The 25,132-nt window shown below is 43.2% G+C and overlaps 2 protein-coding genes across 7 annotated transcripts in view; one reads left to right on the top strand and one right to left on the bottom strand.

Moving 5' to 3' along the window:
• The window catches only part of grik5 (glutamate receptor, ionotropic, kainate 5), a 148,853-nt gene extending 138,039 nt beyond the window's left edge, over positions 1–10,814 (top strand). For 4 of the 6 annotated variants that reach the window (XM_053880171.1, XM_053880172.1, XM_053880173.1 and 1 more), the window contains 2 exons: positions 1,456–1,622; positions 3,900–4,990. In XM_053880171.1, the coding sequence (XP_053736146.1) occupies positions 1,456–1,622; positions 3,900–4,514 (782 nt within the window). In that variant the 3' untranslated portion in view covers positions 4,515–4,990. Of the gene's footprint in view, positions 1–1,455; positions 1,623–3,899; positions 4,991–10,504 lie in introns of those variants that run through there. The other 2 variants (XM_053880176.1, XM_053880175.1) reach the window with 2 other exon arrangements.
• A 10,407-nt stretch (positions 10,815–21,221) lies between these two features.
• On the bottom strand, positions 21,222–24,789 carry zgc:194627 (uncharacterized protein LOC799208 homolog). Its single transcript, XM_053881558.1, has 6 exons — positions 24,615–24,789; positions 24,095–24,442; positions 23,084–23,180; positions 21,769–21,788; positions 21,659–21,699; positions 21,222–21,579 (listed from the first exon to the last, which is right to left on the bottom strand). Exons 1-6 carry the CDS (start codon positions 24,676–24,678, stop codon positions 21,436–21,438), a joined length of 714 nt encoding a protein of 237 aa, XP_053737533.1. The 5' UTR covers positions 24,679–24,789; the 3' UTR covers positions 21,222–21,435.
• Positions 24,790–25,132: the final 343 nt, after the last annotated feature.

Below are 25,132 nucleotides of genomic sequence, written 5' to 3'. Positions count from 1 at the left end.
TGATTCTATGCAGCTTTGCAGGACTCAACAAGTACCTTCTAATGGCTGGTTATTGCAGCTCTCAACACAGTGGGTTTAGCTGGTTATCGTCATGTGAAACGGAAGCTAGTTTTATGAAATATATTCCAGTCAAGCAGCCACAATATGTGAGTCAATGTCAATGTTACTTCATAACAATATGCTTTTGCCTGTGGTTTAGCTCCCATTAACCAATTTCAAAGTCAGTCACTGATAGTTTCTCGCTGAAAAAAAATCACTGCTCTAAATCTGTGTTCAGAGTTGAATTGATTTATGTGTGAGTCATAATGAAAATATGTTTAAAGTTGACTGCGTCGTCTTTAAAAGACGAGCTGACACGGACTTGCACATTCAAGTTCTAGATAATAAAGGCCTGCACCTTTGTTTCTCTATGCAAAGTTTACCCGACAAACTTCACCCATCAGAATAAAGACGGAGTCATTGTAAAGTTGGTCGCACGTCAAATCATAAGAAGTGTTTCCTATTTTCATATGAATATTTTTTATGTATAAACTCAAGTTAAACGTGGTTAGTGCTTGATACATTTATATGGCAAGTTTGTGGAGAATTAAATGAACATGAATAAATTAATAAATAAAATAAGAATAATAATTTGAAAAAAATAAAGTCAAACTCAAGGGCCTTATGTTGAGTTTGGTGCCCACCAAAACCTAGAGCACCTCCAATGCATGTTGATATTGTGACTACAACTTAAAAAATGATGGCCCTTGGCGTGACTGGGTTTGGAGCCATTCAGCTAGAGAAGTCAAGTCTAACACTATCGTTTTTTTCTCTATTACTCTTTGAAAATTTAAAGCATTTAAAAGTGTATACTTGAGCTGAAATAAATATACAGCAAGTGTATGAAAATGCAAATGCATCAGTTCATAGAGATGTCAAACGTGTAACTAAGCTACTCTCTGCTATGTATCGTATGGTGTATGGCGGAAATTTTTAACTAAAATTAAATTGCCATAAGTAAAAAGGGTAACAAGAAAATGTGAATCACATACATTTTTATTTATATGAAAAGAATGTATTTGGAGTTCAAGATTATAAAGATGGAAATAGAAGGTATTAAGCACGTGAAATAATCTCAATAAAATGTGTTACATCCAAATAACTGTAAAGACACTTTCTTGAACACTAAAATTAAAAAAAGCACAAAAGAATTTAGCTATGAAACCATTGAATTGTTTTCTGAAAATGAGTTGCGAAAACTGTGTGTGCTTGACTGGTTGTATCAAAAACCTGCACCACCCCGGCCCTTTGAGGACCGACTTTCCAACCCCTGCTCTTAGATCCTCCTGTGAATCTGTGATGAATGAAATGTCTTGCTGCCAGACGTGTTGCTTATTGTAGCTCTTTGCCTCAGACTTCAAACACCATTTTCTTCTCCAGTGTAGAGTGTTAACTCAGCTCTTTCTGTGCCCCCAGGTCTGGGCATGGAGAACATTGGGGGCATCTTTGTGGTGCTGATCTGTGGCCTCATCATTGCCGTGTTTGTGGCTATAATGGAGTTTGTGTGGTCCACCCGCCGCTCGGCAGAGAGCGATGAGGTATGCCCCCATACCTGCCCTCGTCGACCCCACAGACACACCCCAGTAGGTTCCCATGGCATCCCGCCAACCCTTTTGATTACGTTGTGGTGTGTGTGTGCGTGCGTGCGTGCGAGCGAGCGAGCGTGTAGATCTTTTCGTATTATTTCCGCTCCTGCATTCATTCGTCGTGGTTGGCGCATGCTTTAATTTGCCGTCCCATTTGAGAATGAGCATGTGATGTGGTAGCTGATGCCCCGCATGCCAGGCCTGCCACCTTTAGTGGAACACAGTGAGCTAGACTTGTTGCTGCAGAGAAGCAATATTGAGAAATGCCAATATTTGCTTGCATTACAAAGTAGTGTGATCTTTTTCCCTGCATTAAATGTCATGATGTATCTTCTTTTACATGCCTCACATGTACGCTGGTATTCTTCGTTTCCATTCCTGGAATTTACCTTTCACACATCTCACTGTGTGTGTCATCCGCTCGCTGGTTCACACTCTCCCTTCCTGTCACACTCTCTCTCCACCTCTCACGCTGTCTCATCGCCACACACCTCCTCCTCCTCCCGCCACCAGTGTTTGTTCTCCAACAACGAGTACTGTTTCTGTTTGTGTGAGCACTGTCTTTGATTTCTCAATTTTCCTGGGAATGTTTGTCGGACATGTTGATGCATTTTTGTCGTGCGCCGATGACAGTCATGCTGCTAGTAATGAGAGTATTGATGACAAGTGCGTGCGGCGGTGTGTGTGTTTGTGTGTGTGTGTGTGTGTGTGTGCAGGGGTTGTCACTTTTTCGTTTTGAGTACACATTTGAGGGGGCGGGACGTTTGTTAGGAAGTGAAAATTGACTCATGAATTAGCACAGATTCATCACTAGTGCGTCAAACGCTGACTCCACAACACGCCGCTCAAGTTGTCGCCAATACGCAATGAAAAAAGATTGCAATATTTGCCCCAAAATATATACAGTAAGTATTTTGTCACCAAAGGAAAATGCAATTTGTACTTGTGCTTTGAATTATTAAATTGTATATATTTATGAAGTATATTAGTTAAAAAAAATTTTTTATACTATATTTATTTATATTTTTATTTATCATATAAAAATAACCAATTGATTTAATTGTATAATATTTAGGTTTTTTTTGGTGCATTTAAAGTTGTTTTAATTTGCGTCATAATTTATGTGTATTTTTCCCATCAATGTATTTATCATTTTGCTCATTTCTAAGTCTTGTTTTTGTTCTATTTCTGTATTTCTTTTATGTCTTTATGGTTTTACTTGAATTATAACTCATATTAAGAACTACTCTTATTGGATTTTCCTATTATTTTATTTTTAATTTAATATAAACAGTGTTTATTTTGGTTTAAAATAGTTTTTGTTCACACCAGTGCCAAAAAAAAACAAAAAAACAATTTGATAGGTTGATCAGGTTTGTTTTCCTCAAGTCACATTTATTCACTCTTATCGGTGACAACAGTATCTGTGCTGTATGTACCGTCTAAATTTAATTCCCCATAGTAAGTAATGCGTTCCACCACGAGCAGCTCAGAATCAGCAACCTGTCCTTGATCTGATGTGATCTGTAGCTTCTGTCTCCATTAAAAGGTGTTGAAGCTGAGCGTCTCCAGAGTCACTAGGATTTGTGCCTATACACATAGAACCTGTTGAAACTGTGCGGCAATGGGCGACTCTTAATACGGGAGCTTCCCTTTTTCTGTAAAACACCAGCGGCTGCAACTGTGTCAAGCTAAATCTATATATATTCCCCTCACATTTTGAATTCATATCAAACCACTTTTGCGGAAATATTTTTGCAATTTTCCATGGCAACAGTTTTAAACTGGATAAATCTGTGCTTCGGAGGAAATCCACACCTCATGTTGTTGTTGAGTAACAACTACATAACAATTGAATAGGACGTGTTGTTTGGAAGTGACAGCCCTTCTGCACTTGACAGCCTGCGTGTCCATACTGTCACAATGAAGCGTCCATGATTGAACATTTTTGGTGTTTTTCTGTTCTGGATGGTAATTTTTTTCTCTCTGCTCCTTGGATGTCCTCCCATCTCTGTCCATCGTCACTTCCTTCTTCCTCTTTTCCAACAATCCTCCCTCTGCGTGACTTCGCTTTCCTGCTACTTTTGATATTGTACCCCATTTTATGTGTTGTGCCTTCCATCTTCTTGCTTTTTTTTCCTGCTCTCCTTTTTTTTTTTTCGTAAATCCATCGTCTTGATCTGCTGGCTGCCTACTTTGCGTCTGTGGCGCCCCCTTCCTTTTCTGTCTCCCCTTCTTTCTTTACCTCTTCCCTGCCTACTTTCACCCGTCTAGGTGTCTGTCTGTCAAGAGATGATCACAGAGTTCCGAAACGCCGTCTCCTGTAAGAAAAGCTCGCGCCTGCGTCGTCGCCGGCCGCTGAGCAGCTCGGCCGCCTTGCGCCACCCGGCACGTATCGCGCTGGGGGCCCCTCGCCCCCTACGCTTGGTCCGGGAGATGCGCCTCAGCAACGGCAAGCTCTACAGCGGAGCCGGCCCCCTGACAGGGGGAGCGGGAGGAGGGCCGTCAGATCTCGGTCCCGGACCCCAGCGGATCCTGGACGACCCCCTGGGAACCAACACCACTCCTCCTCCTCCCCCTGCCCCGACCCCGGTGATGCTGCCCGCCCGCAGCTGCACCCATGTGAGGATTTGCCAGGAGTGCCGGAGGATCCAGAGCCTGAGACCGGGCAGCAGTATAGGATCCACATCTACAAGAATACCCCCTTCCTCAGCACCGCTGCCTCGGCTTCCTCCGCCTCCTCCACCGTCCTCGTCCAACACAGACAGTGAGGGAGGAGGGGGCCCCAGTCCAAGGCGGCTACACCACAGTCCGTCCGCTCATACCCCTCGGACCCTTCCACTCCCACAGAAAAGCAACACAGCAGATCTGCTGGGGGATCAAGCTTGAATCCAGAGGCCAGGAGAGGAGGGTGTCTAAGAGGGAAGGGGCGGGAACATGTCAGTGATCAGACTGCTGCAACCATCACTGTTCAGCTGGGTCCATTGGAGGGCAGGCAGATGAAGATGAAACCACCTCAGAGCGGAGAACAAGGAGTATGGGGTCTCCACGGCAGCGACCGACGTCAGGTCAGCTTTCAACAGACTCCAGAAACGCTTGCTCGGACCAATCCGATGGGATATGCACCTGACCAGATGATGGTTTTTACTGATCCCTCCTTTCTTCTCTTTCATCCTCCCTCCGCCTCAAATGGGAGGGATAGAAAACGCCCCCTCCGACAAACTGTGTCTGTATGTGACTAAAATCTGCGACTTCAAAACTTTGGGAGAATTATTTCCTGTTGTTTTTATTTTAATTTCTGTCTTGTTTTTTTTTTTTTTTTTACCATTGTTCTAAGTGGGAGTTAAAATAAAGACTAAATGTGACCACATGGTGGAGTGAAACACACCGAAAACACTGCGCGAAGGGTTTTGTGTCCCTCCCTGGGTTTCCACACGGATGGTGATCGGGTTCACAGTGCGGCACGTAGCAGGATCAACTGCCAGCCTGGGTTACTTTGTGTTTCTGTACCACAGTTCGCTCTTTACGTGGACGTCCTTTGTGAGCAGTATCGCAACCCACATACCTTTACACACGCTCTGCGGAAATACTGTCAATGCTTTAGATTCTATACCATGGAATGCAAAAATGACTAATAGCGGACAACAAGAACATAATTCACTCTTAAAAGAAACAAATGCAAAGCCTTTCTTTGACGCACACAGTTTGACACTCTTAACAGCAATTACTGTTGCTCTTTCAAGACTCGCCAGTCATTATTCGTCTGCGTCTGAATGTCACATCAATCTCTAGAAGCTTCATAATAGGTTTTAAGGAATTAAAAGGCATTATGGACTTTTTTTTCCCCATGAGTGTCTCAAAAGGTGCAACTTTCCTTATGGAGCTTAGCGCTTTATTTTTGTTTAAGTTTACCTCAACTAAATGGACTGTACTTGAACAGTACCTTTGCTCCTGACAGCTGGTTCCTCCAGTTTTCTGAGCCTCACAATGTGTGGATGTGGAGATACTTCAGTGGTGAACATCACTGCATATCATGGCGTCACTTGCTGCTCAATGGCTACCTGTTTGGGAGACAGTTATCCTCGCATTGGTTTAAAAAAAAATCATGTCAACGAAACTCCAGCTACTAGATACATGGGGAAAAAAACATGTTGAGTGTTTGTTTTGAAGATTTCTCTCGGCACATCTTGGCAGCGACTGCAACCAAACACAGCAAAAGAATACGTACGAACATAAACCTGGAACTGCGTCAACACTCCCAATATCAAACCGTGTCTGCAGAGGTATCCATCTTTGTTTACTCGAGGACAGAACAGTGACACATGCGGACATAAAAACGGAGCGAATCAGAGAGCGAGAGGCTTTGAAATGTGAAATTAATGTCCCTTGTTATCCGTGGTAAAGCCTGCCAAGCCTTTACATGGTTCCCACCTCTGCGCACGCGGCTCACTGTGATAGCGAGCGCGGCAGAGAGAGGTAACTGCGGCGATGGAGTGAAACAGACGCTGGTGTATTTGAATCCTTAGCTGAACTGCCTTCCATTACCAGATCCGTCCTGATCTGTTAATTATGGGCATCTTTTAAGAGGTTTGTTAATGCGCCAGCGGGCGCCGCTTCCTCCCGTCTCGCTGTGAAACAGACAGACTTGGCCGTCCACAGCCGAGGCCCCTGCCAGAGCGATAGACTCAACACAGCCCCGTCAATACTGTCTCAAGCTTTTGATCGTCTAATTACTCGGCCTGGTGGCAGGGGACCCGCTTGGGAGGGTGAGCGAGGCAGGGTGGGGTTGAGGGGGGTAGCAGAGCACCGGAAAAACATGCTGATGGATAGATTCACTTTTTCTTTCCAACACTGGTTCATTTTTTTAATGATGTCGCAGCGACACTCCCAACATTAGAGATGCCGCAGTGCACTTGTCACGTTACTTTAGTCACCTCTGTTCGACATCATGTTTCCATCCTGTACATTTCAACATGCTGGCCTTTAAATGAAGGCTTTCCTTGAAGAAGAGGACGAAGGGTTTGATGTGCTGTTAATAGGCAGGGAACATTGCTATTCATTCAACATTATGGTGTTGCTCTTTGTGATACAAAAGGTTGTGGGCTTGATACTTAAAACCTGCGCAACCTTGTTATGCTCCTTTATATCCTTCCCCTGGAAACTGCACTTGACACTGAACATAGTACCAATTTCATTTCAAAGTACCAGCTAAATATAGTCCCGTGTACCGGATTTTCAATTTGTTACATTGTTATTGCGATGACCTCTGTTGGTTTGTAGCTCTCACCTCTGGTTGGTTTCTCCTGCTACAGCTAACTCTTATCATTTCAGCTTGCTTCGTGACATCGATGGAACCATCGTTCATCTCAAATCCTTATGATGATTTACTCCCAAGTTATGAATGTGAACAGAAGATGTGATCGCTTGGAAATTCTCATACCGTAGACCATAGTCCAAGGGTGTCAAACGCTATCAGGCATGGTGGAAAATTGTTCTAAACAGCCCCAACAATATAGCGGAACATTGTCCTTGCCAAACATCCCTGTCGGCAGGTCTGACCACTGCAATCCTCGGTTACCCAGCTCTGGACAAGGCCAACTTGATGGTCCAATATAAATTGTACAGTGGAAAACCTTTTACTTGTTGGGCTCTTATTTTGGCATGAATCGTCTCCATGGTTCACCACTGACTCTAGTTCTTAGTCCACAACTCAATTATTGTATGATAACATATATATTTATAGTGCCTGTGGGCCACATAAAATGACTCGGCGCGCTGTAATTGGCCCTCAGGCCTTGAGTTTGACACTTAATTCCCCCCTTTTCTATCTCCGCTGCTCATCAGAAGTAATGTAATGTGATTGAAGCAGCGTCAGACTTTCCGTCTCCATCTCTTCTGTCGAGCCATTTCCTGCTCAACTGAAAGACAGTAGCCACTTGGACATGCCTGAGACACCTGTCTAGATGCAGGGGCCACTTCAACTGGCTCCTCAGAATAAAGCACGTCGGTTGTTGTCCTCGGGATTCACCCAACATCATGGGGAATCCAGCCCTCACACTTGGTTCTCCATCAGTCACTCTCAGGAGCTTGTGATCTCAGACTCAACTTCCTCCAAGTCTCCAAATTACATTGTTGTCAAGACGACTAGTGAGTATGACATATGTGTTGATGACATACTGTTGCTTTAATGAGCTGTTTGTAGTAAATTAAGAAATGACTGCTGAGTGTAGACACATCCTGGATTGCCTTCACAGCTTCTCTTTTTTTCGGCCACCTGTCCCAGGCTTCCTCATCTAGCACAGCCCCTGTTGTTCTTGTGCAGCTCCATCATGTCACATATTCATCCCCAGTGTCTGGTCAGTTCCGTTGTCTGATCATTACTGATGTCATTCTAGCGTGAAGCTGACTTGTCTCCATCGTGTCACAGAACGTAAATCGACTGGGTTTTATTTGAAGCCTCGGATGTGATTTGTCTCTGCGGCTCCTTCCCACTAAATCACATTTCCTTCCCACCGTGGTCGGCCTGCATTGACATTATGTGGGACAGATGGTCGAGATGGAAGCGATTCCTATGTTTACAGCTTGCCAGGTCGAAGGACGGCTCCGAAAGTCTCCCGAACCAAGGATATAAATAGTTTGCCAGGCAGTGGGATGCAAACACAGAACACATTTCAATGCAGTCTTTGTGAGCGAACGTTTGGATGTCACAGTTTCTGTGTGTAATTCTTTGAGGTATTGTTGTAATTCAGTATGAGGTGTAGGTGGCCCCTGCATGTCTTGAAAAAGCATTGTTTAGCCTTGACAGCTCCTTGGTCGAGGCCTCTGACAACAACTTCACAGAACTAAGAAAAGTATATATAGATTCCCTTCAGTAATGTATGTTGCTAGTGTGCTAGCAGTCAACACAGTAGCGCCTCCACTGTCGCACGGATTTCGCTCCAGATGTCTGAATTTTTAAAATATTAACATCACTTGTATATTTGGCGAGAAATTTCTGTGACGTTATTTCTGCAGCAGAATCTCATGATTCAAGCAATTTATGTTGGTTCATTCATCCATTCATTTTTCACATCAGCACAAGAGTGGAGGAACATGGCGCCAGTGGCTGCACTGCAAACATCGTGATCAGTTCGATTCTTTTACATTTCAGCTTGTATTTACCGCAGAAGTGAGTTGCCCAAAAATAACACGTTGACTGTTTATTTGCAGTATTTTTGATCTGACCGTTCACGAGACTATTTTTCTTGGTCGTGACCTCGGTGGTCTACGGTTTCGGTCTTGTATTCTCTCGGACTCAAAGTCTGTAATATTCAGGCTTTACCGTAAACTTGTCTGTACGGACCACCTGTCCCAACATAAAGCCAATGCTCATCGCCGCTTTACGGTGTAACAATATTTATTATTTCCGATCTTCATTTCACTTGACCTCGACACGGCCTTAACTACAAGCCTGTGTCTAAGAATCATTGGTTCCTACTTCAGTCTCACACTGTGCTGCAACAGATGATAGCTATCGTGACTCTGTATATAACAAGAGAAATGGATGAATGTTCATCTTCTTTATTGATAGCCTCCTCTGTGTTTATTGAGGTCTGGTAGGACTCTATGTTCAGTGTGAAACCTCAGCTTTTCATCGCTAAATCGACTCACTGGAACAGTGGAAACACGTACTTCTTTGATGTTTCTGTTGGGGCGGAGTCCCCTTCAGAAACGTGAATATGATGTCACCCTCTATATCAGTTAACCTTGCTCAAAATGAAAAGTGATATTAAATGACTGCCACTTGTGAATGTATCATTCCGCTGCTGACTTGTGAGCGACACTGATTGTTACCTTTTGTGATCGCGGGTGAGTCATTTCGTGGCGACAAACTGTCGACGACTCTTTTCCCATGTAACAGGCTGTTGTCGATCCATGCATATGCATCAGTCTTGCGTTCGGGCAGACGTGTCGCAGCAGCGATCAAATCCCCTTCTCAACACAATCGTGATCGGCTTTGCTGCGAAAAGAAGGGTTTTGTTGACAGTCTCTTGTTCTCCGGGTGATGAGTGATAAGACTGTTTGCACACATTCTGTCTCCATGAATGACTGCTGTCAGCAGATTGGGCCGTGCCCGGAGGCTCTTTTTCTTTTTGTGTGGAGGGTGCTGACTCGGCCATCTGAAGCAAAAGCATCCTCGTGTTGTCTCGCGGCACCGTTCTCCTTGTTGTCTTCGGTTTTCAACTCACGTGATCTCGCCATAACGTGGCAATTGACAGCTTTAAAGCATCAGCTGGCTGCGTCTTTGAGCCGCCAACATCAAGGCGGAACCCACCGGGAAGGGAGGGTCACAAAACCAATTCAGGTGTCGGCGAAAAAAAAGTGTCACTCAGCAAAAACAACCTTTTTTTGGTTCTCCTTCATGTTCTTTTCTTTGATATTTTTTCATATTTCTATACAAGTGCTAAATGGATTATTAAAACTGATGATTAATATTATGATGAAATTGTTGATATTATTCCTATTGAAGAACAAGAGAGTCTATGGGGTGTGTTCGAGGGGGGAGGGAGGGGGAGGGTGTTGGGTCGAGGTGCAATGATGTTTCTTGAGAGAGATTGCTCTTGTTCAAATCTATAGACATAAAAAAAAAACTTGTTTTGGAATAAAAAATGTCAAACAGTCACTTGTTTTGTTTTTTATAGCAGAGCACACGCATGAACAAAGGTTTTTTTCAGGAGCTTGTGGGATTTTATCTCTTAAAAATGAATACATTTTGGCCTCAGACTAGACTTGACCTGCTCAAAGGCGCCAGATGAGACAGAAGAGCCAGAGCTCCTGAATGAGACCTGCTCTGCCAATGGATAATGAATATCTGACTCGGCTGTTTTTGATCATCGCAGGAGACTCAGAAGAAGATTGATCAGACAAGACGTTTCAGTTGTCCAGCATTTTTCCTCGACTGACCCAGACCTGGAAGAACGTCTGTCGGATGAAACCATCGAGGGTGAGATGCAAAATGAAACCATTGAGGAAATGGAAGGGTATTACGGAAGCAAGGTGACAACAAAGTGAGAATACGAAGGGAGAGGGTTCCACTCTGTGCAAGGAAGTTCACCATCAAACTGTCAAAATAAGAGTCGGCTATTTGAACATGAGGAAATTGCCAAAATAAAGGAGGAAATGAACAAAATTCTGGCATCATCTCTGTGAAGATCTCACCAAGGAGAGATAGAGATCAACGACCTAATGAAAAAAGTGATCACCATGACAACAGAGACACTTATACTGTGGAAATATAAAGGATATCAATATAAAGCAAAGCGCAGTCGGGACAGAGGAGAGATTTCCATATTTTGAGATACTTCTCCATACTAGAATTTGCTGGTATATTCTGCGCCAGAAGACGTGGAAGCTTGGATATTCACACAGAACCTAATGAAGGTGGGATCCAAAGAGGGATTTGTTTTGGACTCAAGTGAGGGTGCAAGACCTTGACCCGTCTTGGTGGAAATGCAGTAGAGGCTAATCCAATTGAAGGTTCTCATGGCAGCATGGCAGGATAGACACTTCACTGTCAGTGCTCAGAGCATCTTCCCACTGAAAAGCCACACAGACAAGAACAAGACAAGTGGCTGTGGGAAAGAAATTCCTGAAAGTGAAGGCAGATGCACACGTTTTCGTCAGTGAAGCTGGGGTTTAATTCCGGGACGATGAGGTGAAGACGAGGCATACCATGCTCACTGGCACAACACCAACAGAAATGAGTAAAATAAGACAGTTACCTGTATAGAAACCACAAAGTAATAGACGGATAAGTAACAATGAAAGCGTAATTCTTATTTATTCACTTTTTATCTTTCAAGCACTATAGAGCGCACCGTAAGTATTAGCCACACCCACTACATTTAAGAAGGAAAATAGATCTTGCTGTGCTGTCTGTGCTGTAGAAAAGTCAGTGGTGCTTAAAAATGCATGAGGATCACTTCTAAACTAGTTTTGAAAACAGGGTCCAGCACTGAGACCGACTCATGAAACAAATGCATCAATGTTCTGAACTTGAATAATAAACTCCTCACATCTTTTATTGACCTTAAAGCACTCAAAATGTGCTGTTTTCCCTTGTGTGTCTGATGTTCTGACATTACAGCTGGTCTCAGCTGCTGCTTCTCATCTCTGGTCCTCCAGGAGTCTGGCTCTCTTGGTGGAGGTGCGCACACGCAGGTGAAAACAGCACATTTGAAGCGCTTTAAGGTCAATAAAACGCCTTTGATGTCAGCTGTGACAAGGCTCAGTTGTCAGCATCTTCATGTTTCCATGTTTTAGCCACACCGTTGTATAAGATGCAGGGTTCAGACTGTAAGTAGCAAATTATAGTCCTGAAATTATGGTATTTAGTACTCAAGCACGTACTGGAGCTGACATACTTCTTGTGCGTTAAAAAATGTTCTTCTGCTCTCTGCTTCTGTTCTATCAACAACACAATTTAACTGGTGGAAAATAGCATTGCAACTTGAATAGAAATAAAAAATAGAAGTTCAAAAAAGCAAGGAAAGTATCAGATGTGGAAGACGACGCTATCACCTCACACTTGAAGTACTACAGTACTTTAAGTGTTTTAACTCATTACTGTTCCTCATTTTGTTTATCGATCTCACAATAATCGCAAATTTTATTTATTTTTTTTCTCGACTTTTCTTCAAGGCTGGTTCCCCAAAAAATGAGCCATTCAAGAAGTCTCTTTCTGTTTCATTGGATTCCAAGCATCAATAAATCACTGTGCACATTAACCAGGACAAAAAGAGAATGTAATCAACATAAAATGGTCCGAAAGAAAAAAGACGGCACTGTGTAAAAGGCCATTTGTAAAATTGTGCTTTTGAAAGTGACTGAAAAAAAGGCACACGGTTGAGAGCTCAGTTCCACAGTCTGGTGGCGCAGGAGGATAAGACTAGAGGAGAAAAGAAAGATAAAAGTGAAACCAAGAAATAATTCCAAAATATAATCATATAATCTGAGATTTGTGAGGCTCTCAGTAGAGTGAGCACGCAGAACCTCATTAGCACCTTCAGATACCCAAAGCGACCCTATTAAACTTTTTGATATTTGAAATTGAAAACTCTCTCTGTCGTGACTTCATGGGTTCAGGGTCCAAACGAAATCATTTCACTCAATCCAAAAAACGTGCTGGTCCTGCGCTTCCCTCCATTTTGGAGTTTAAAAATAGTCTGTGCTTCAATGTCTCTGAAGCGATGGGTTCATGTCGTGGGGCTGTTGTCAGTCGGTGCAAGAATGTGTCGCGCATGGGACGCTCTGTCCCCAGCCTTTTGATCAACAGTGTCAAGAACGTATCAAGAATCCTCCAATACAATAAGACACCATTGAGGGCGCTGGTTATCAAAGAAGGTCAAGCAACTGTTACAAATATTTATTTTTCCTCTTTCAAACTGATGAATGAGGCTCATGAATCCGTCTGGTGTGAGACTTAATTTTGTCCACTTGAGGCCACCGTATTCTGTGACTGTTGTCGTGGAACAGTGAGTCTGTGTGGATGAGGTTAAAATGAAGAAGGAACAGGTTTCTTTCACTGACTCCACTGTTAATTTCCTCACCTGACTAGCATGTACTCTCTGTGTATTGTAGTCTGAAACCTGTGCTGCAGCGATTCTCTCTCCTTTGCGGAACTCCGCAATAGGGTCAGTGCATGCATGCATTTTGACCAACCACGAGCGACTTTAAGACAAATCAGCTCTTAAACATCAACCAGCTCCAATAGTTCACTTCAAATAGCTGCTCTTCTAGTTGCTGTTTGTTCCATCAACAGTTTTTTGTTTTATACCTCTGGGCCGTGAGGGCAGCAAGACACTCAGTTTTAATACATTCCTCACATACAGTCCTTTCTTCCTGTGGCAATAAAAATGTACAATTCATCCCTGCTAAATTTACTGTGAAGGATTCTTTGGCATGATATTCTCTTCATTCATTCTGCATTTTCATTGTTTATAAGCTCTTTTGTATTGCTTTTTTTTATTGCTTTACAATATTTGGTTTTCATTTTATTGTCATATGTTGTGTACAGAGCATGTTACGAACAGAATTTCCTTTGGGATTAATAAAGTTTTCTGATTCTGATTAGCCACGTATGGTGGCAGTAGTGTGTCACTGAATTGACAGCTGCAAATCTGTGATAGTTGACAACTATGGAGAAGTTGAGAAAGTGATGCCCCTCCAAACAGTAAAAACTGTTCATGAAAGCACCTGTTGAAGCAGTTTTGAAATGATGATACTTTTATTTACACTTCACTTATATCTTCTTTGTAGTTCAAATAAAATGCATTATTTTTATTTTATGATATTTAGACATGGTTTTATTATATTTATTTTATTGAGAATTTTATTCAGTCTTTCCAATTTTGCATCAAGGGTATTTTTCCTTTTTTTCTTTAGCAAGTTTGGCGAACATGACTTGCACCTGGTTCTGCTGCTGGTTGGACTTTTCGATGACAAATAAATATCTTTGCGATAATCACATGGTTTCACGTCATTTCACAAGGTTTTGGTTTGTTTACGTGTAAGTAGATTAAATATAGTTATTGATCACAAATGAAATCAAGAGTGATGAATCAGTTCTATTACTTGAATGGGCCCCGGGCCCAGGGAAAGGTGGGCCCAGAGATCAGGAGGGTTAAGAACCCCTGATCTAAAGCTCCGCTGCACCGGAGGACTGGTGGAAATCGTCGGTCTGGAAGGATACACACGGTCGAACAGCGCAGTGAGCGCTTCATTTTATTGGTCCCACTTTTCTCATGTCGAACCCTGAATAAAACTGCTCACATTTGTGGAGTTGAAGAACACGGTGGAGGTCCGCAGCTGCTCACTGATTGCCGCTTGTGTGATATTAATGTGCTTTACTGCCATTTGTCCCTGATTCTGGAGTCATGAAGGACAGCATGTCTGCAGCTATATTATGGTAAAAGCAGCTCTGGCAAGCGACCTCGCTGTTGGCAGTCGAGCCACGCTGCAGACCCGGCCAATATGAGCGGAACTGACGGGGAAACCGGAGCGGCTCGGTTGCCATAAAGAGGTGGAAACAGCCCGGCATAAAAGCAGGGTTTGTCAGAATGTGGAGTATTTTAAAACAAGCCTTCTTCTTTGGGTTCATTTCAGTCTGAACAGCCGAGGAGTTAATGGGAGCACATCTTCAGTGAAGCTGATGAAACACCCCAGATAGCAACTTGATTCATTGCCATGCAGGCGATGAAGATGGGCGTCGTGCAAGGTCACTGCCCCCCCCCCCCCCCCCCCCCCCCCCCCCCGTTTGCGTGGCGTGTGGTGTTTTTGAATGGCCCTCATGAGATGGGTTAGAACCATGTTCTCATCTCAGGGCGAGGATGAGAGAAGCACCGTGTTGTAATTGATGAGGAACATCTTAAGGTCTCATGGGAGGCCTGTGTTGTCTGCTGTGACTTTGAAACCCAGATCACCTCGTATTCCAGCCTTGCATCATTCCGTCTGACATGCTTTCAGTCGTGCTATTGCTCGGTTTCAGGTGTTTCCACTGTGTTGTTCTGTTGTAATTCGAGGTTTCACTTCCTCCCTGTTCCCTGTCTGTGTGTGTGTGTCCTTGTATAGTTATACTCATGGGGACCAAATCTACAATACACACTTTGTGGGGACCTTTTGATATTAGTGGGGACCTTTTTCTGGTCCCATCCATGAAGTTAAGCCTCAATTTGAGTATTAAAACCTCAAAATATCCAGCTCAGTGTCCTGGTTAAGGTGAGCCATGTGTTTTGGATGGTTAGGTTTAGAGTGAGATGCTGGGGAAAGGGTTATGAGAGGTCCCCACAAAGATAGAGATCTAATAGTTGTGTGTGTGGGTGTGCTTGTTTAACCTGCAAAACACTATGAGGAATTTCCAAACCTCAATTTGAGGATGAAGACTTCAAAAATAACTTGGTAACCTAGTTCAGTTTAACCGTTTGTCTTCGATGGTTGGGTTTAGGGTGAGAGGCTGAGGAAAGCATGTGGCGATGAGAGGTCCTCACAAGAATAGAGATACAAACACGTGTGTTTGTGTGGTCGCCGCTAAAATCTCTCTAGTTTGGATAGAAGTTATTCATAAAACTTTTATCACATTCAACATTCAGTTGAGTTGAGTTTGGGTTTTATGTCATGCAGATGTTCTCTGGGTGGGATTGGATTGCTCATTCTACCTTTATAAAGAGGAAAATAAAGAAAAGAAAAGCTCGGGTTGCTATGGCAACACAAATAAAAATGGCTTTAATTCCATTATATAGCCAAGAATGCTGAGCTAGATTTACTGACAATGACTGTGTTTTATTGATAGCATGGTTGAATACGAGATTAGACATAAAGCAAGTACTTCCACTATAAAGTTGTGTAGAAGTAGAAGTTAGCAGGGGAAGTTGCAGAGGAGGAGGAACCTGCCGTCACATTTGCACCTAAAGATGGGTCAAGTGTGATGAAAAGATGAGAATTGTAGATGAAAATTGTAGTAATAATACTTAACTTACACCTACAAAAGATACAAACCAGGACAAGAATGTACTGCTACGTTGGTCCAATAGAAAAGATGACATTGCATAAAATCTGTATAATTGTGTTTCTGAAAGTGATATAAAAGACAGTTACAACATTTCATGTCACAGGGGGATAAAACTAGTTGAGAAAAGAAAGAGTCAAGTAGAAAACAAAAAAAAGCAGTGGTTTTATACCAAAATAAATAGTCACATAATATCTTTATCATCTGAGATTTGACAAAGGTTTTAGAGCTTTTGTTTTCACAGATGTAACGGGGACGAAAACATGACAAAGTATTTTGAAATGATCATGAAGTGCATTCCCTTTATTGGATGGGCGGAGCTTGGTACAGCAAATGGAAGCGTAACGCTGACGCACTGATGCCCGACGGTGAGCTGAAATGATATAATTAAGAGGAAATAGAAATTGATTCAGATAGAAAGAAGGAAGGTGAGAGTTCTGCCTCTTATTTTTTCTTTCAGCAAGTGTGGCTCAAAGACGTTCAGCTCTGTCACAAGTGAAACGGCGAGCACGGCCCCCTAAAATCTCCACTGCCAACAGCGTGTGTGAAATATTGATATTGTTTGACTTGCAGTGCCTGTGACAGAAGTGTGCGTGCGCGACAGCCTATTGTGCGCTGGCGACTGGCTCACTGGCGGGAAGACTTCAGTGAGGTCGACCTGACTGATACAGTTCCAGCAGCACCTGCATGTCTTGCTTCTCCCCACATGTCAGTCGAAGCAGATTGAACCTCTGCTTTGCACCACTTAAAGTACCTGACAGCGAAGACACGCTGGAGCTCCACTTTCCTCCATTCACAAGCACAAATTGAAGTTAAGACTGAAAGGTTGCTGCTTTCTTTCATCCAACTCATATGACCATCTCCTCCTCCTCCTCCTCCTCCTCCTGTTTGTGCCGCTGACCTCTCTGCACAACCTTTGAGTAGATAACGTCATCCCTGTGATGTGTTTTGGTGTTGCCGATTGCAGGACGACCGTCCTCTTTTCTTTTGACATCAGTGTAGACGACATCCTGCGAGACATCAAAGCAAACGTTCACCTCATCTTCAAGCTGCTGTTTGGGAGATTTGTCAGAAGGCTAGAGCTCACGTGGTTAAGCTGAGCCGCTGTCGTCACGTGCACCTGCTGGACACCTGCACGGAGCATCAAGCAAATGAATGGTGTTAGTGCCAGTGGAGGCAGCGTTGCATGTGCGCGTTTGTGCTCTCACCTCTTTGTCTGCATGGAAACCTGGGTGCAAGACGTAAAGGTTAGTTGGTGTTGTCACATCATGTGTGGGTCATTCTTCATCCATATGGCTCCATCATGACTCTCATACAATCTAGACCAGCGTTTTTCAACCGCGGTGCCGCGAGAGAGTGTCAGGCGTGCCGTGGGAAAATGATCAAATTTCACCTCATTTGTCCGGAGATAGAGGTGGGCGATATGATGACATGACCGCCAGCCAACGTGAGGAGATCACTTGGACTGCTGTGGTGCGCGGCGCTCCTCTTCCCCTCACACTCACAGCGAAGAAGCCGCTCACATGTGCAACTTCCAGCTGCTTTTAAACCTGATGCTCCTCTAACTTGACCACTCACTTTCACCACAGAACAATGGAGTGATCCTTGTCGGACCCGCGACACCAAACACTGTCAGCACCGCAGAGCTAACAGAGCTAACGTGATGTCTCAGACATACTCATGGAGCATCAAAGTTTGCTTTGTGGTTTAAAAGTTGCCGAAAAACGAAATGCACAACAAAATAAATGCGCTCCAGAATGTAAAGAGAGAAAGTATAAACGTTTTTATGAAGCAAGTTCAGGCAAAGAATGCTAAAAACTACAATAAAAACATGCAAAAGAAGTGATAAAATCGAAACAGTTATTTAAAGTAAGTAAATAAATAAATAAATCATGATATATTTTGCCTTATTGCCTGCCCCTTTCTGTACACGTTTGGAACAAATACATTTTCTGCAATTTGTTTCTGGAAATAGCATGGCAAAAAAACAACCAGGTGTCAGTAGATACAGTTTTTCTCAAATGAATAGGGATTTTCTATGGGACAGCACAAGTGCTCTTTAGCCGAGGTTCCTTTGGTGGTGAGCCTCGCGATCTTTTCAATGAACCAAGGGTGCTGGGGCTAGAAAAAGGTCGGAAAAACACCGATCTAGACTGTGTTGAAGTAGATGCTCAACAGTTGAGGATGGGCTGGGGTCACGAGGTCAATAAAAGATGGAAGGTTTTGCTTCCGAGTGATCTCAGCTTCCTTCCTTTCTGAGGAGCAGAGTTCAAACGTCTGCTGCTGCGGCAGGTCTAACCCGCCTCAAAGAACTGGACCACGAGGTCATGGATGGATGGGAGAGGGCGTCAGATCATTCTTTTCCAGTTTCACTCGTGGAAAGAAACAGAACCTGACACAGGACACAGACGGTCTGCTGGCATCTGACCGACTTGGGTGTCAAAGCGGACGGCTGACGGCCAATATCGGCTCACACAGTGTCAGTTTATGCGACCACAAATTTTCTTTTGGCAGTTTTTACGGGCTCCGACGCAAAATAAATAACACAAACGCACCTTCTGGTGGAGACGAGGTAGACTGTGGCTGCCAGGATGATGAACAGCAGCAAGACCACGACGACTATAACCGCCACCAGCTCCAGCTTCATTTGTTCTGCGAGGGAAAAATGGTAATTGGTAAAAGTGGGATATTTCATGCTCATTTCCAGCCTTTTTTGACAGGGAACTAGGTCCCTTCGCCTGTATCTTCTACACATCCTCCTTTGTCATGTTCACGGACAGGACTTTAGCTAGACGACATTAAAGCCAAGTCTGGGGGCAGTGTGTTTTCTACTAGCACACAAAAACAGCAGGTTGTGTGAACATCTATGGACGTCAGAGTTTTGACATGGCTTTTATAAGAAGACTAACTGGAACCAAATCAATCACCTTTCTGACCTTGAACTTCAAGTTGGATAGATTCCTCAAACACACCATCAGGGAAAGCGGTCACACGGCATTTGTAGGTCCCAGCATCCGACATTTGCACCTTGTGGATGATCAAATCAGATTCTCCTGAAATGTTCACTCTTCCTTTTAGGGGAGTCTCTTTTACACACATTCCATGGTTGACATTAAAAACAAGGATTGGTTCTTGTGTCTTGTTTCCAGTGGACACCAAGTTCCATTGTACTGTATCGACCTTGGACTCTTCGGCTCCTGGAATGAATCGGCAGTGGAGAGTGACATCATCGTTGGTGTAGCCTGTGACGTTGGGCTGGACTTCTAATCTCTGTGCCTCCAAAGCTGCCAGATGATGACAGGAGAGAACGTCAGGAGAAGAGAATGCAGGTCAATGGAACACAAGGAAATCAGAACACATGTCTATGTGGACAACAAGCTGCTGTGCGTCTTGTTTTTCTTGACCTATTCCAAAGCTTCAGATTCACAGTGTCTCTATGTATCCGACTCACCTGGAAGTAGCAATGTCAAGAGCAGAAGCAGAACTTCAGGAGGCTGGATGAGAGCGTCCATGGTGGTAGAAACGTGGCTCAGTGGACACAGACATAAACAGATGCCCAGATGGATGGAGACTGTGCCCAAGTGTGCAGTAGGTTTCCTCACTGCAGGGGCTTCGAGCCTGGTGCTGAGGTGGGCAGGTTGATATGAGGAGGCTGTGATCTGTTACGACAGATGATGAATTGCACTGGCTTCGGTAAAAGGGAAGCTACAGCTACAGTAAACAGATGTTGATTTAAAGATACAGGTACTGCAAGGTTAGAATAGTTCCGGATTTTTCATCAGTTTTGGATTTTCTTTAGTTATGAAATTTTGTCTTCGTAATTCAGTTAGTTTAAATATGTTTTTAGAATAAAGGTTTGTTTTGTGGGCCAGCCATCGGTCTTCTATCAGCTCCTCCAGCCTGTCGCTGGTTCCAGGCTTTTCTCGCTTTTCTTCGCATTTTGGGAATTCTATTGTGATTACATGTTCATCTGTTTCGCTCCATCCCTTCCTCATGAACAAACGTGAGCTGCGGGGACCAGAAACTCTGTATTACGGCAGTTTGCAATTACACTCTTTCACCAGCGCTGCCGCTAAAAACAAACTTAAAATAGAGGAAACAGTACACCGGTGTCAAACTATCAGTGCTTTTAAGGTTTGTTTTTTTTTTCTTCTTTTAAAATGTTGCCTTCTTTTAAGGCAACATTTAATATATATATATATATATATATATATATATATATATATATATATATATATATATATATATATATATATATATATATGTCTAGATCTAGATCATAGTCATATAAAAAGTATATAAAGGTGCTGAAAGTTCAGACTACTTTCTCATTCATGTCTTCCTGATCCACCAATAAATATGTGTCCTACTGAGCTTTGCTCAACTAAAATGTTACACTTCACATTCAGAAGTTAAGAAGTTAAGATTAAATGGAACAAAAAAAAATTGACAAAAAAAAAGCAATGTACACTTTGTGCACGATAGATCCTTTCTGATGCGGCAGCAGAGCAGTGTAGTCACTAAGCACTAAAGGAAGCAGTAAAGAGGAAGCTGTTTGAAGTTCAGGCCGCTGCTTTGCCACGCTCAAACTCAGATCTTTGTCTGTCACCAAAACCAGCGACACCTACTGGTGAGTTCTGCAGTTACATAAACTGAGTTGGGTGATTTTATGTGACTCAGTGAGGGTGAAGAAAAATATCACATGGAAGTGCAACAGTGACATCATGTGTTTCACTTATGGAAGTGTGTCACTCGATAGTTTTCATTAGATATTTGAACAAAAATCAATAAATAAAAAAGCTTAAATCATGTTCGACTGCTGGCTTTAAGTTTGAGAAAGACGTGACTAGAATCTAGACAGAGCCAAAAGTTGGTCACACCACATCACTGGGTTACAGCTCCAACACGAATCGCTGGACCCGTCCAAATAAAATAAAGAAGGAAACACGTCGAGCTCGGATGTACTGACACCAATTTCAAGGATGTTTCAGTTCAGCAGAACACTGCGATGATATGAGTCAAAGCAACTCTCACTTTTTATTTCTCTTGTTGGACATCACTCCATGTGTCAGTCAAAGCCGCTTGATCCTCTCATTGCACCTTTGAACTTACTGCACACTGCATTTTATAATGTTTCATAATGTTATGAGCTGCTGTTGCGCTGCACCAGAGAACATTTGACTTGACTCTATAGCGTGAATTGTAGTCCAGTCTCAGACTGGAATGTTGCTGTCATCATTGTCTTGAAACACTGGTCTTCAGGTGAACTCATAGGTCCGTCTCCATCTCCTCCTCCTCCTCCTGTGTGCGCTGCTGGCCCCTCAACACGACCTCATTAACATTGGCAGGAGCAGTATGTGTCGATGGAGCACCATCGAATGCTGCTCTCTGGACGTTGACATAGATGACATCCTGCGAGACATTGGAGCCAAACATTGACTTCATCATTATGCCACTGTTGAGGAGACTTTTCGGGAGAGCTAAAGCTCACATCATGTGGAGCCGCTGTGGTCACATCCTCTTGTTGGAGACCTGCAGGGGATATCAAACAATTGTCGGTGGCAACAGAGGTGCGTTACATGTGTGTGTTTGTGGTCTCACCTTTTTGTCTCCATGGAAACCTGGATGGAAGACATGAAAGGTTAGTTTCTGTTGTCTCATCCAATGTGGCTCAATCTTTGTCTGTATGCACTGCTTGTATTTTAACCTCTAAACAATGAGATGTGTGTCAAGATGCAAAAAACACAAACAAATTGAACAGATTAATATATTAGTATTTGAAAAAAAAAACAAGAAAAACAGGCTGCTGTATGGCAATGTGTTGTGGATCATGATGTCACCATGTTTTGTTAGTGATGTCGTTTTATTGTTGAGTCTTTCAGCCAAACCTCTTGCTAAAATGTCTTTAGCAGCCAGATTGGAGTTGAATTCATGTTGCAATTATGGGAGAGGCAAAGAGAGGCTTTGATGATGTGGGCCCTCAACTGAGGTAGTTGGAAGTGTTTCAGTTGATGGGAGTAGCATTGAGAGGTTCTTGCTTTAATCACATGGATTGTTTCCATCCTTCGAAAACAGCAGCCACTCTCAACGTTTATACAGTATTCTGAAAGAAAAGTACTTGATATAAAACTCACATATGGAATGGATCACAGTGAGAAATTCAAGTTTGTAAGTTCTTTTTTCTGCAGGATAAAGGCCCATTTATGCTCCATATACGTGTGAAATTGTACTCCGTTTCAAGCGTTGTTACTGTCACTGATCATACGCTTCCATGCGTTCTTGACTTTTAGCATTATATCCACCAGGGGGAGCAGCCCACAGTCAAAAGTTTTTGACAATGACAGACTCCAAACCAACATGGCGACTGTGAAAGACGCATTGATAAGGTACCTCTTGAATGAAATGAAAAACGAAACAGAGGCAACGTTGTCGTGGCGGTGGTTGGTGAGGCCGTGAAATATATCGCAACTGGAGGGCGGACAATTTCCGCCATTGTTCCGTAGCTACGTAGCTACTACGGGTAGTAACAGCAACACTGGACCCAAGGTTTCTGATGGTACTGCACCGTTTGCTCTGTATCGGTAAGCTTTGTGGAAAAATGTAGAAAACGGGCAAAATGACCACAGAGCACACAAGTCTCCCTCTGTATCCAGATCTGTACGTAAAGTTGAGCATATACAGGCCTTCAGAGTGTTTGGGCTTCACATGCTCCATTCATAGCAGCAATGCAAATAAGTGCGACATTGATGAATCTACACGCAAACGTGACACCTCAGCATCGAGCAACGACGAACGTGGTGCAGGAGATGTGACCAACTTTAGTTTCATGACTGGCTGGCAGCCGATGTTACTTTACCCAACCGCAAAATGTTCTTTGGCAGGTTTCAGGGGTCTAATGCGAAATGAATGAACACACCTTCCGGTGAAGACGAGGTAGACTGTGGCAGCCATGAGAGCGATGAGCAGCAAGACCAGGACGACTCGAACAGCAACCAGCTCCGGCTTCTTACGTTCTGCCAAGAAAAACAAATACACACAAATATTCCGACTGCAGAGAGGACGTCAACACCTTAGTGGTCATAGAGGCGTGGTGTACATTCATTTCATGTGCATTGAGCGGGAGGTTTGCATGAGCAATGTCTACTTCAGACCTCAGTTTCCTCTTGTAACCTCTGTCTGTTAGAAATCTTCCTCACTTTATCTAGGGTCAGTCTAGATAGAAAAACCAAGACAACAGGAGGACCTTTCCTCTTAGCTGGACATACCTCAGTACCACATCACTGAGGTAACTGCTGAGGGAGTATTAAAAATGTACACAGCCCTGGAAGTGACATGAATGTGTTTTTTTGGATGTGGCGTGCATGACTTTATTTTTTTTGCCCGAGATAACAATTATCTCAAGATTGCTTATTTTTGTTTATTATTTTAGTTTATTATTATTATTATTTATTTTGAAAATGTTGAATTATAGTTTCCTTGTGGAAAAAAAAAAACAGTAAATGACTGAGCTGAGCAAAACTGACTTGTGTCGTCCTCATCTGTTTCACAGATTTTCGGGATGGTATACGACCAAAAGCTATTGTTGCCAACCAGATACACATGATCCGAGGCTGCTACTTAAGGCACTTGTATCTTGTTCCGCCTGTCACCACCCAAAGCCAGTGACCATAGGTGAGGCTAAGGACGTCGTCTGCGTGGCTCCAATACAAAGTGATGGCAATAGAATGAGCTCTTAAGTCATCATTCTTGAGGATCATAGTTAATAGGTTGTAAGATGCCAATTTTGAAGGCAACACTGAAGCTAAAACTGCCGATGATGTTTTACACTGACCCTGTATGATATTCTGGAACAATATAGATATGTTGTATTAAAATTCATGGACATCTATTTTGAGACTGGAGTTGAAGACCAAATCACTTTACTGACCTTGAACTTCAAGTTGTATGGATTCCTCAAACACACCACCAGGGAAAGCAATCACACGGCATTTGTAGGTCCCAGCATCCGACATTTGCACGTTGTGAATGATCAAATCAGACTCTCCTGAAATGTTCACTCTTCCTTTGAGATGAGTCTCTTTTACATCCGTTCCAAGGTGGATGTCAAAAACAACAATTGGTTCTTGGGCTTTGCTTTCTGTGGACACCAAGTTCCATTGTACTATATCGACCTTGGACTCTTCGGCTCCTGGAATGAATCGGCAGTGGAGAGTGACATCATCGTTGGTGTAGCCTGTGACCTTGGGCTGGACTTCTAATCTCTGTGCCTCCAAAGCTACCAGATGATGACAGGAGAGAACGTCAGGGGAAGAGAATGCAGGTCAACAGAACACAAGGAAATCAGGACACGTGAAATGGTTATGTTGACAACAAGCTGCTGTGCGTCTTGCTTTTCTTGACCTATTCCAAAGCTTCAGATTCACAGTGTCTCTATGTATCCGACTCACCTGGAAGTAGCAATGTCGAGAGCAGCAGCAGCAGAACTTCAGGAGGCTGGATGAGAGCGTCCATGGTGGTAGAAACGTGGCTCAGTGGACACAGACATAAACAGATGCCCAGATGGATGGAGACTGTGCCCAAGTGTGCAGTAGGTTTCCTCACTGCAGGGGCTTCGAGCCTGGTGCTGAGGTGGGCAGGTTGATATGAGGAGGCTGTGATCTGTTACGACAGATGATGAATTGCATTGGCTTCGGTAAAAGGGAAGCTACGGCTACAGTAAACAGATGTTGATTTAAATATCATTCAGTTCATAGAGGGGCATTAATCTGAAGACACCCGAAAAAGAACTGATCACTAAGATGCTTTGGTGTAGTACAAGTAAATACACAAGACAATGACTGGCGATATGACAATAACTTAATAACTACACCATAATGATGTTGCTCCTCAATAGAGACTGTATGAGCGCAGCTTACCAATATTTGAGGAGTAGAAAAACATGTCAGATTACTTTCCTTTCCTTTCA

The sequence above is a fragment of the Synchiropus splendidus genome, chromosome 12 (assembly GCF_027744825.2).
Source record: "Synchiropus splendidus isolate RoL2022-P1 chromosome 12, RoL_Sspl_1.0, whole genome shotgun sequence".
NCBI lineage: Eukaryota > Metazoa > Chordata > Actinopteri > Syngnathiformes > Callionymidae > Synchiropus > Synchiropus splendidus.
Note: the sequence above shows the minus strand (reverse complement) of the source record. Positions and strands in the feature narration are given on the sequence as shown.

What these genes read in the sequence shown, in the direction of transcription:
- zgc:194627 (XM_053881558.1), bottom strand. Translation starts at nt 24,678, where the DNA reads ATGGACGCTCTCATCCAGCCTCCTGAAGTTCTGCTGCTGCTGCTCTCG. An exon ending in TACCTCGTCTTCACCGGAAG is followed by an intron (nt 21,789 to 23,083) that starts GTGTGTTCATTC and finishes TCTTCCATCCAG; the next exon opens with GTTTCCATGGAGACAAAAAG. An exon ending in GTTTCCATGGAGACAAAAAG is followed by an intron (nt 21,700 to 21,768) that starts GTGAGACCACAA and finishes TATCCCCTGCAG; the next exon opens with GTCTCCAACAAGAGGATGTG.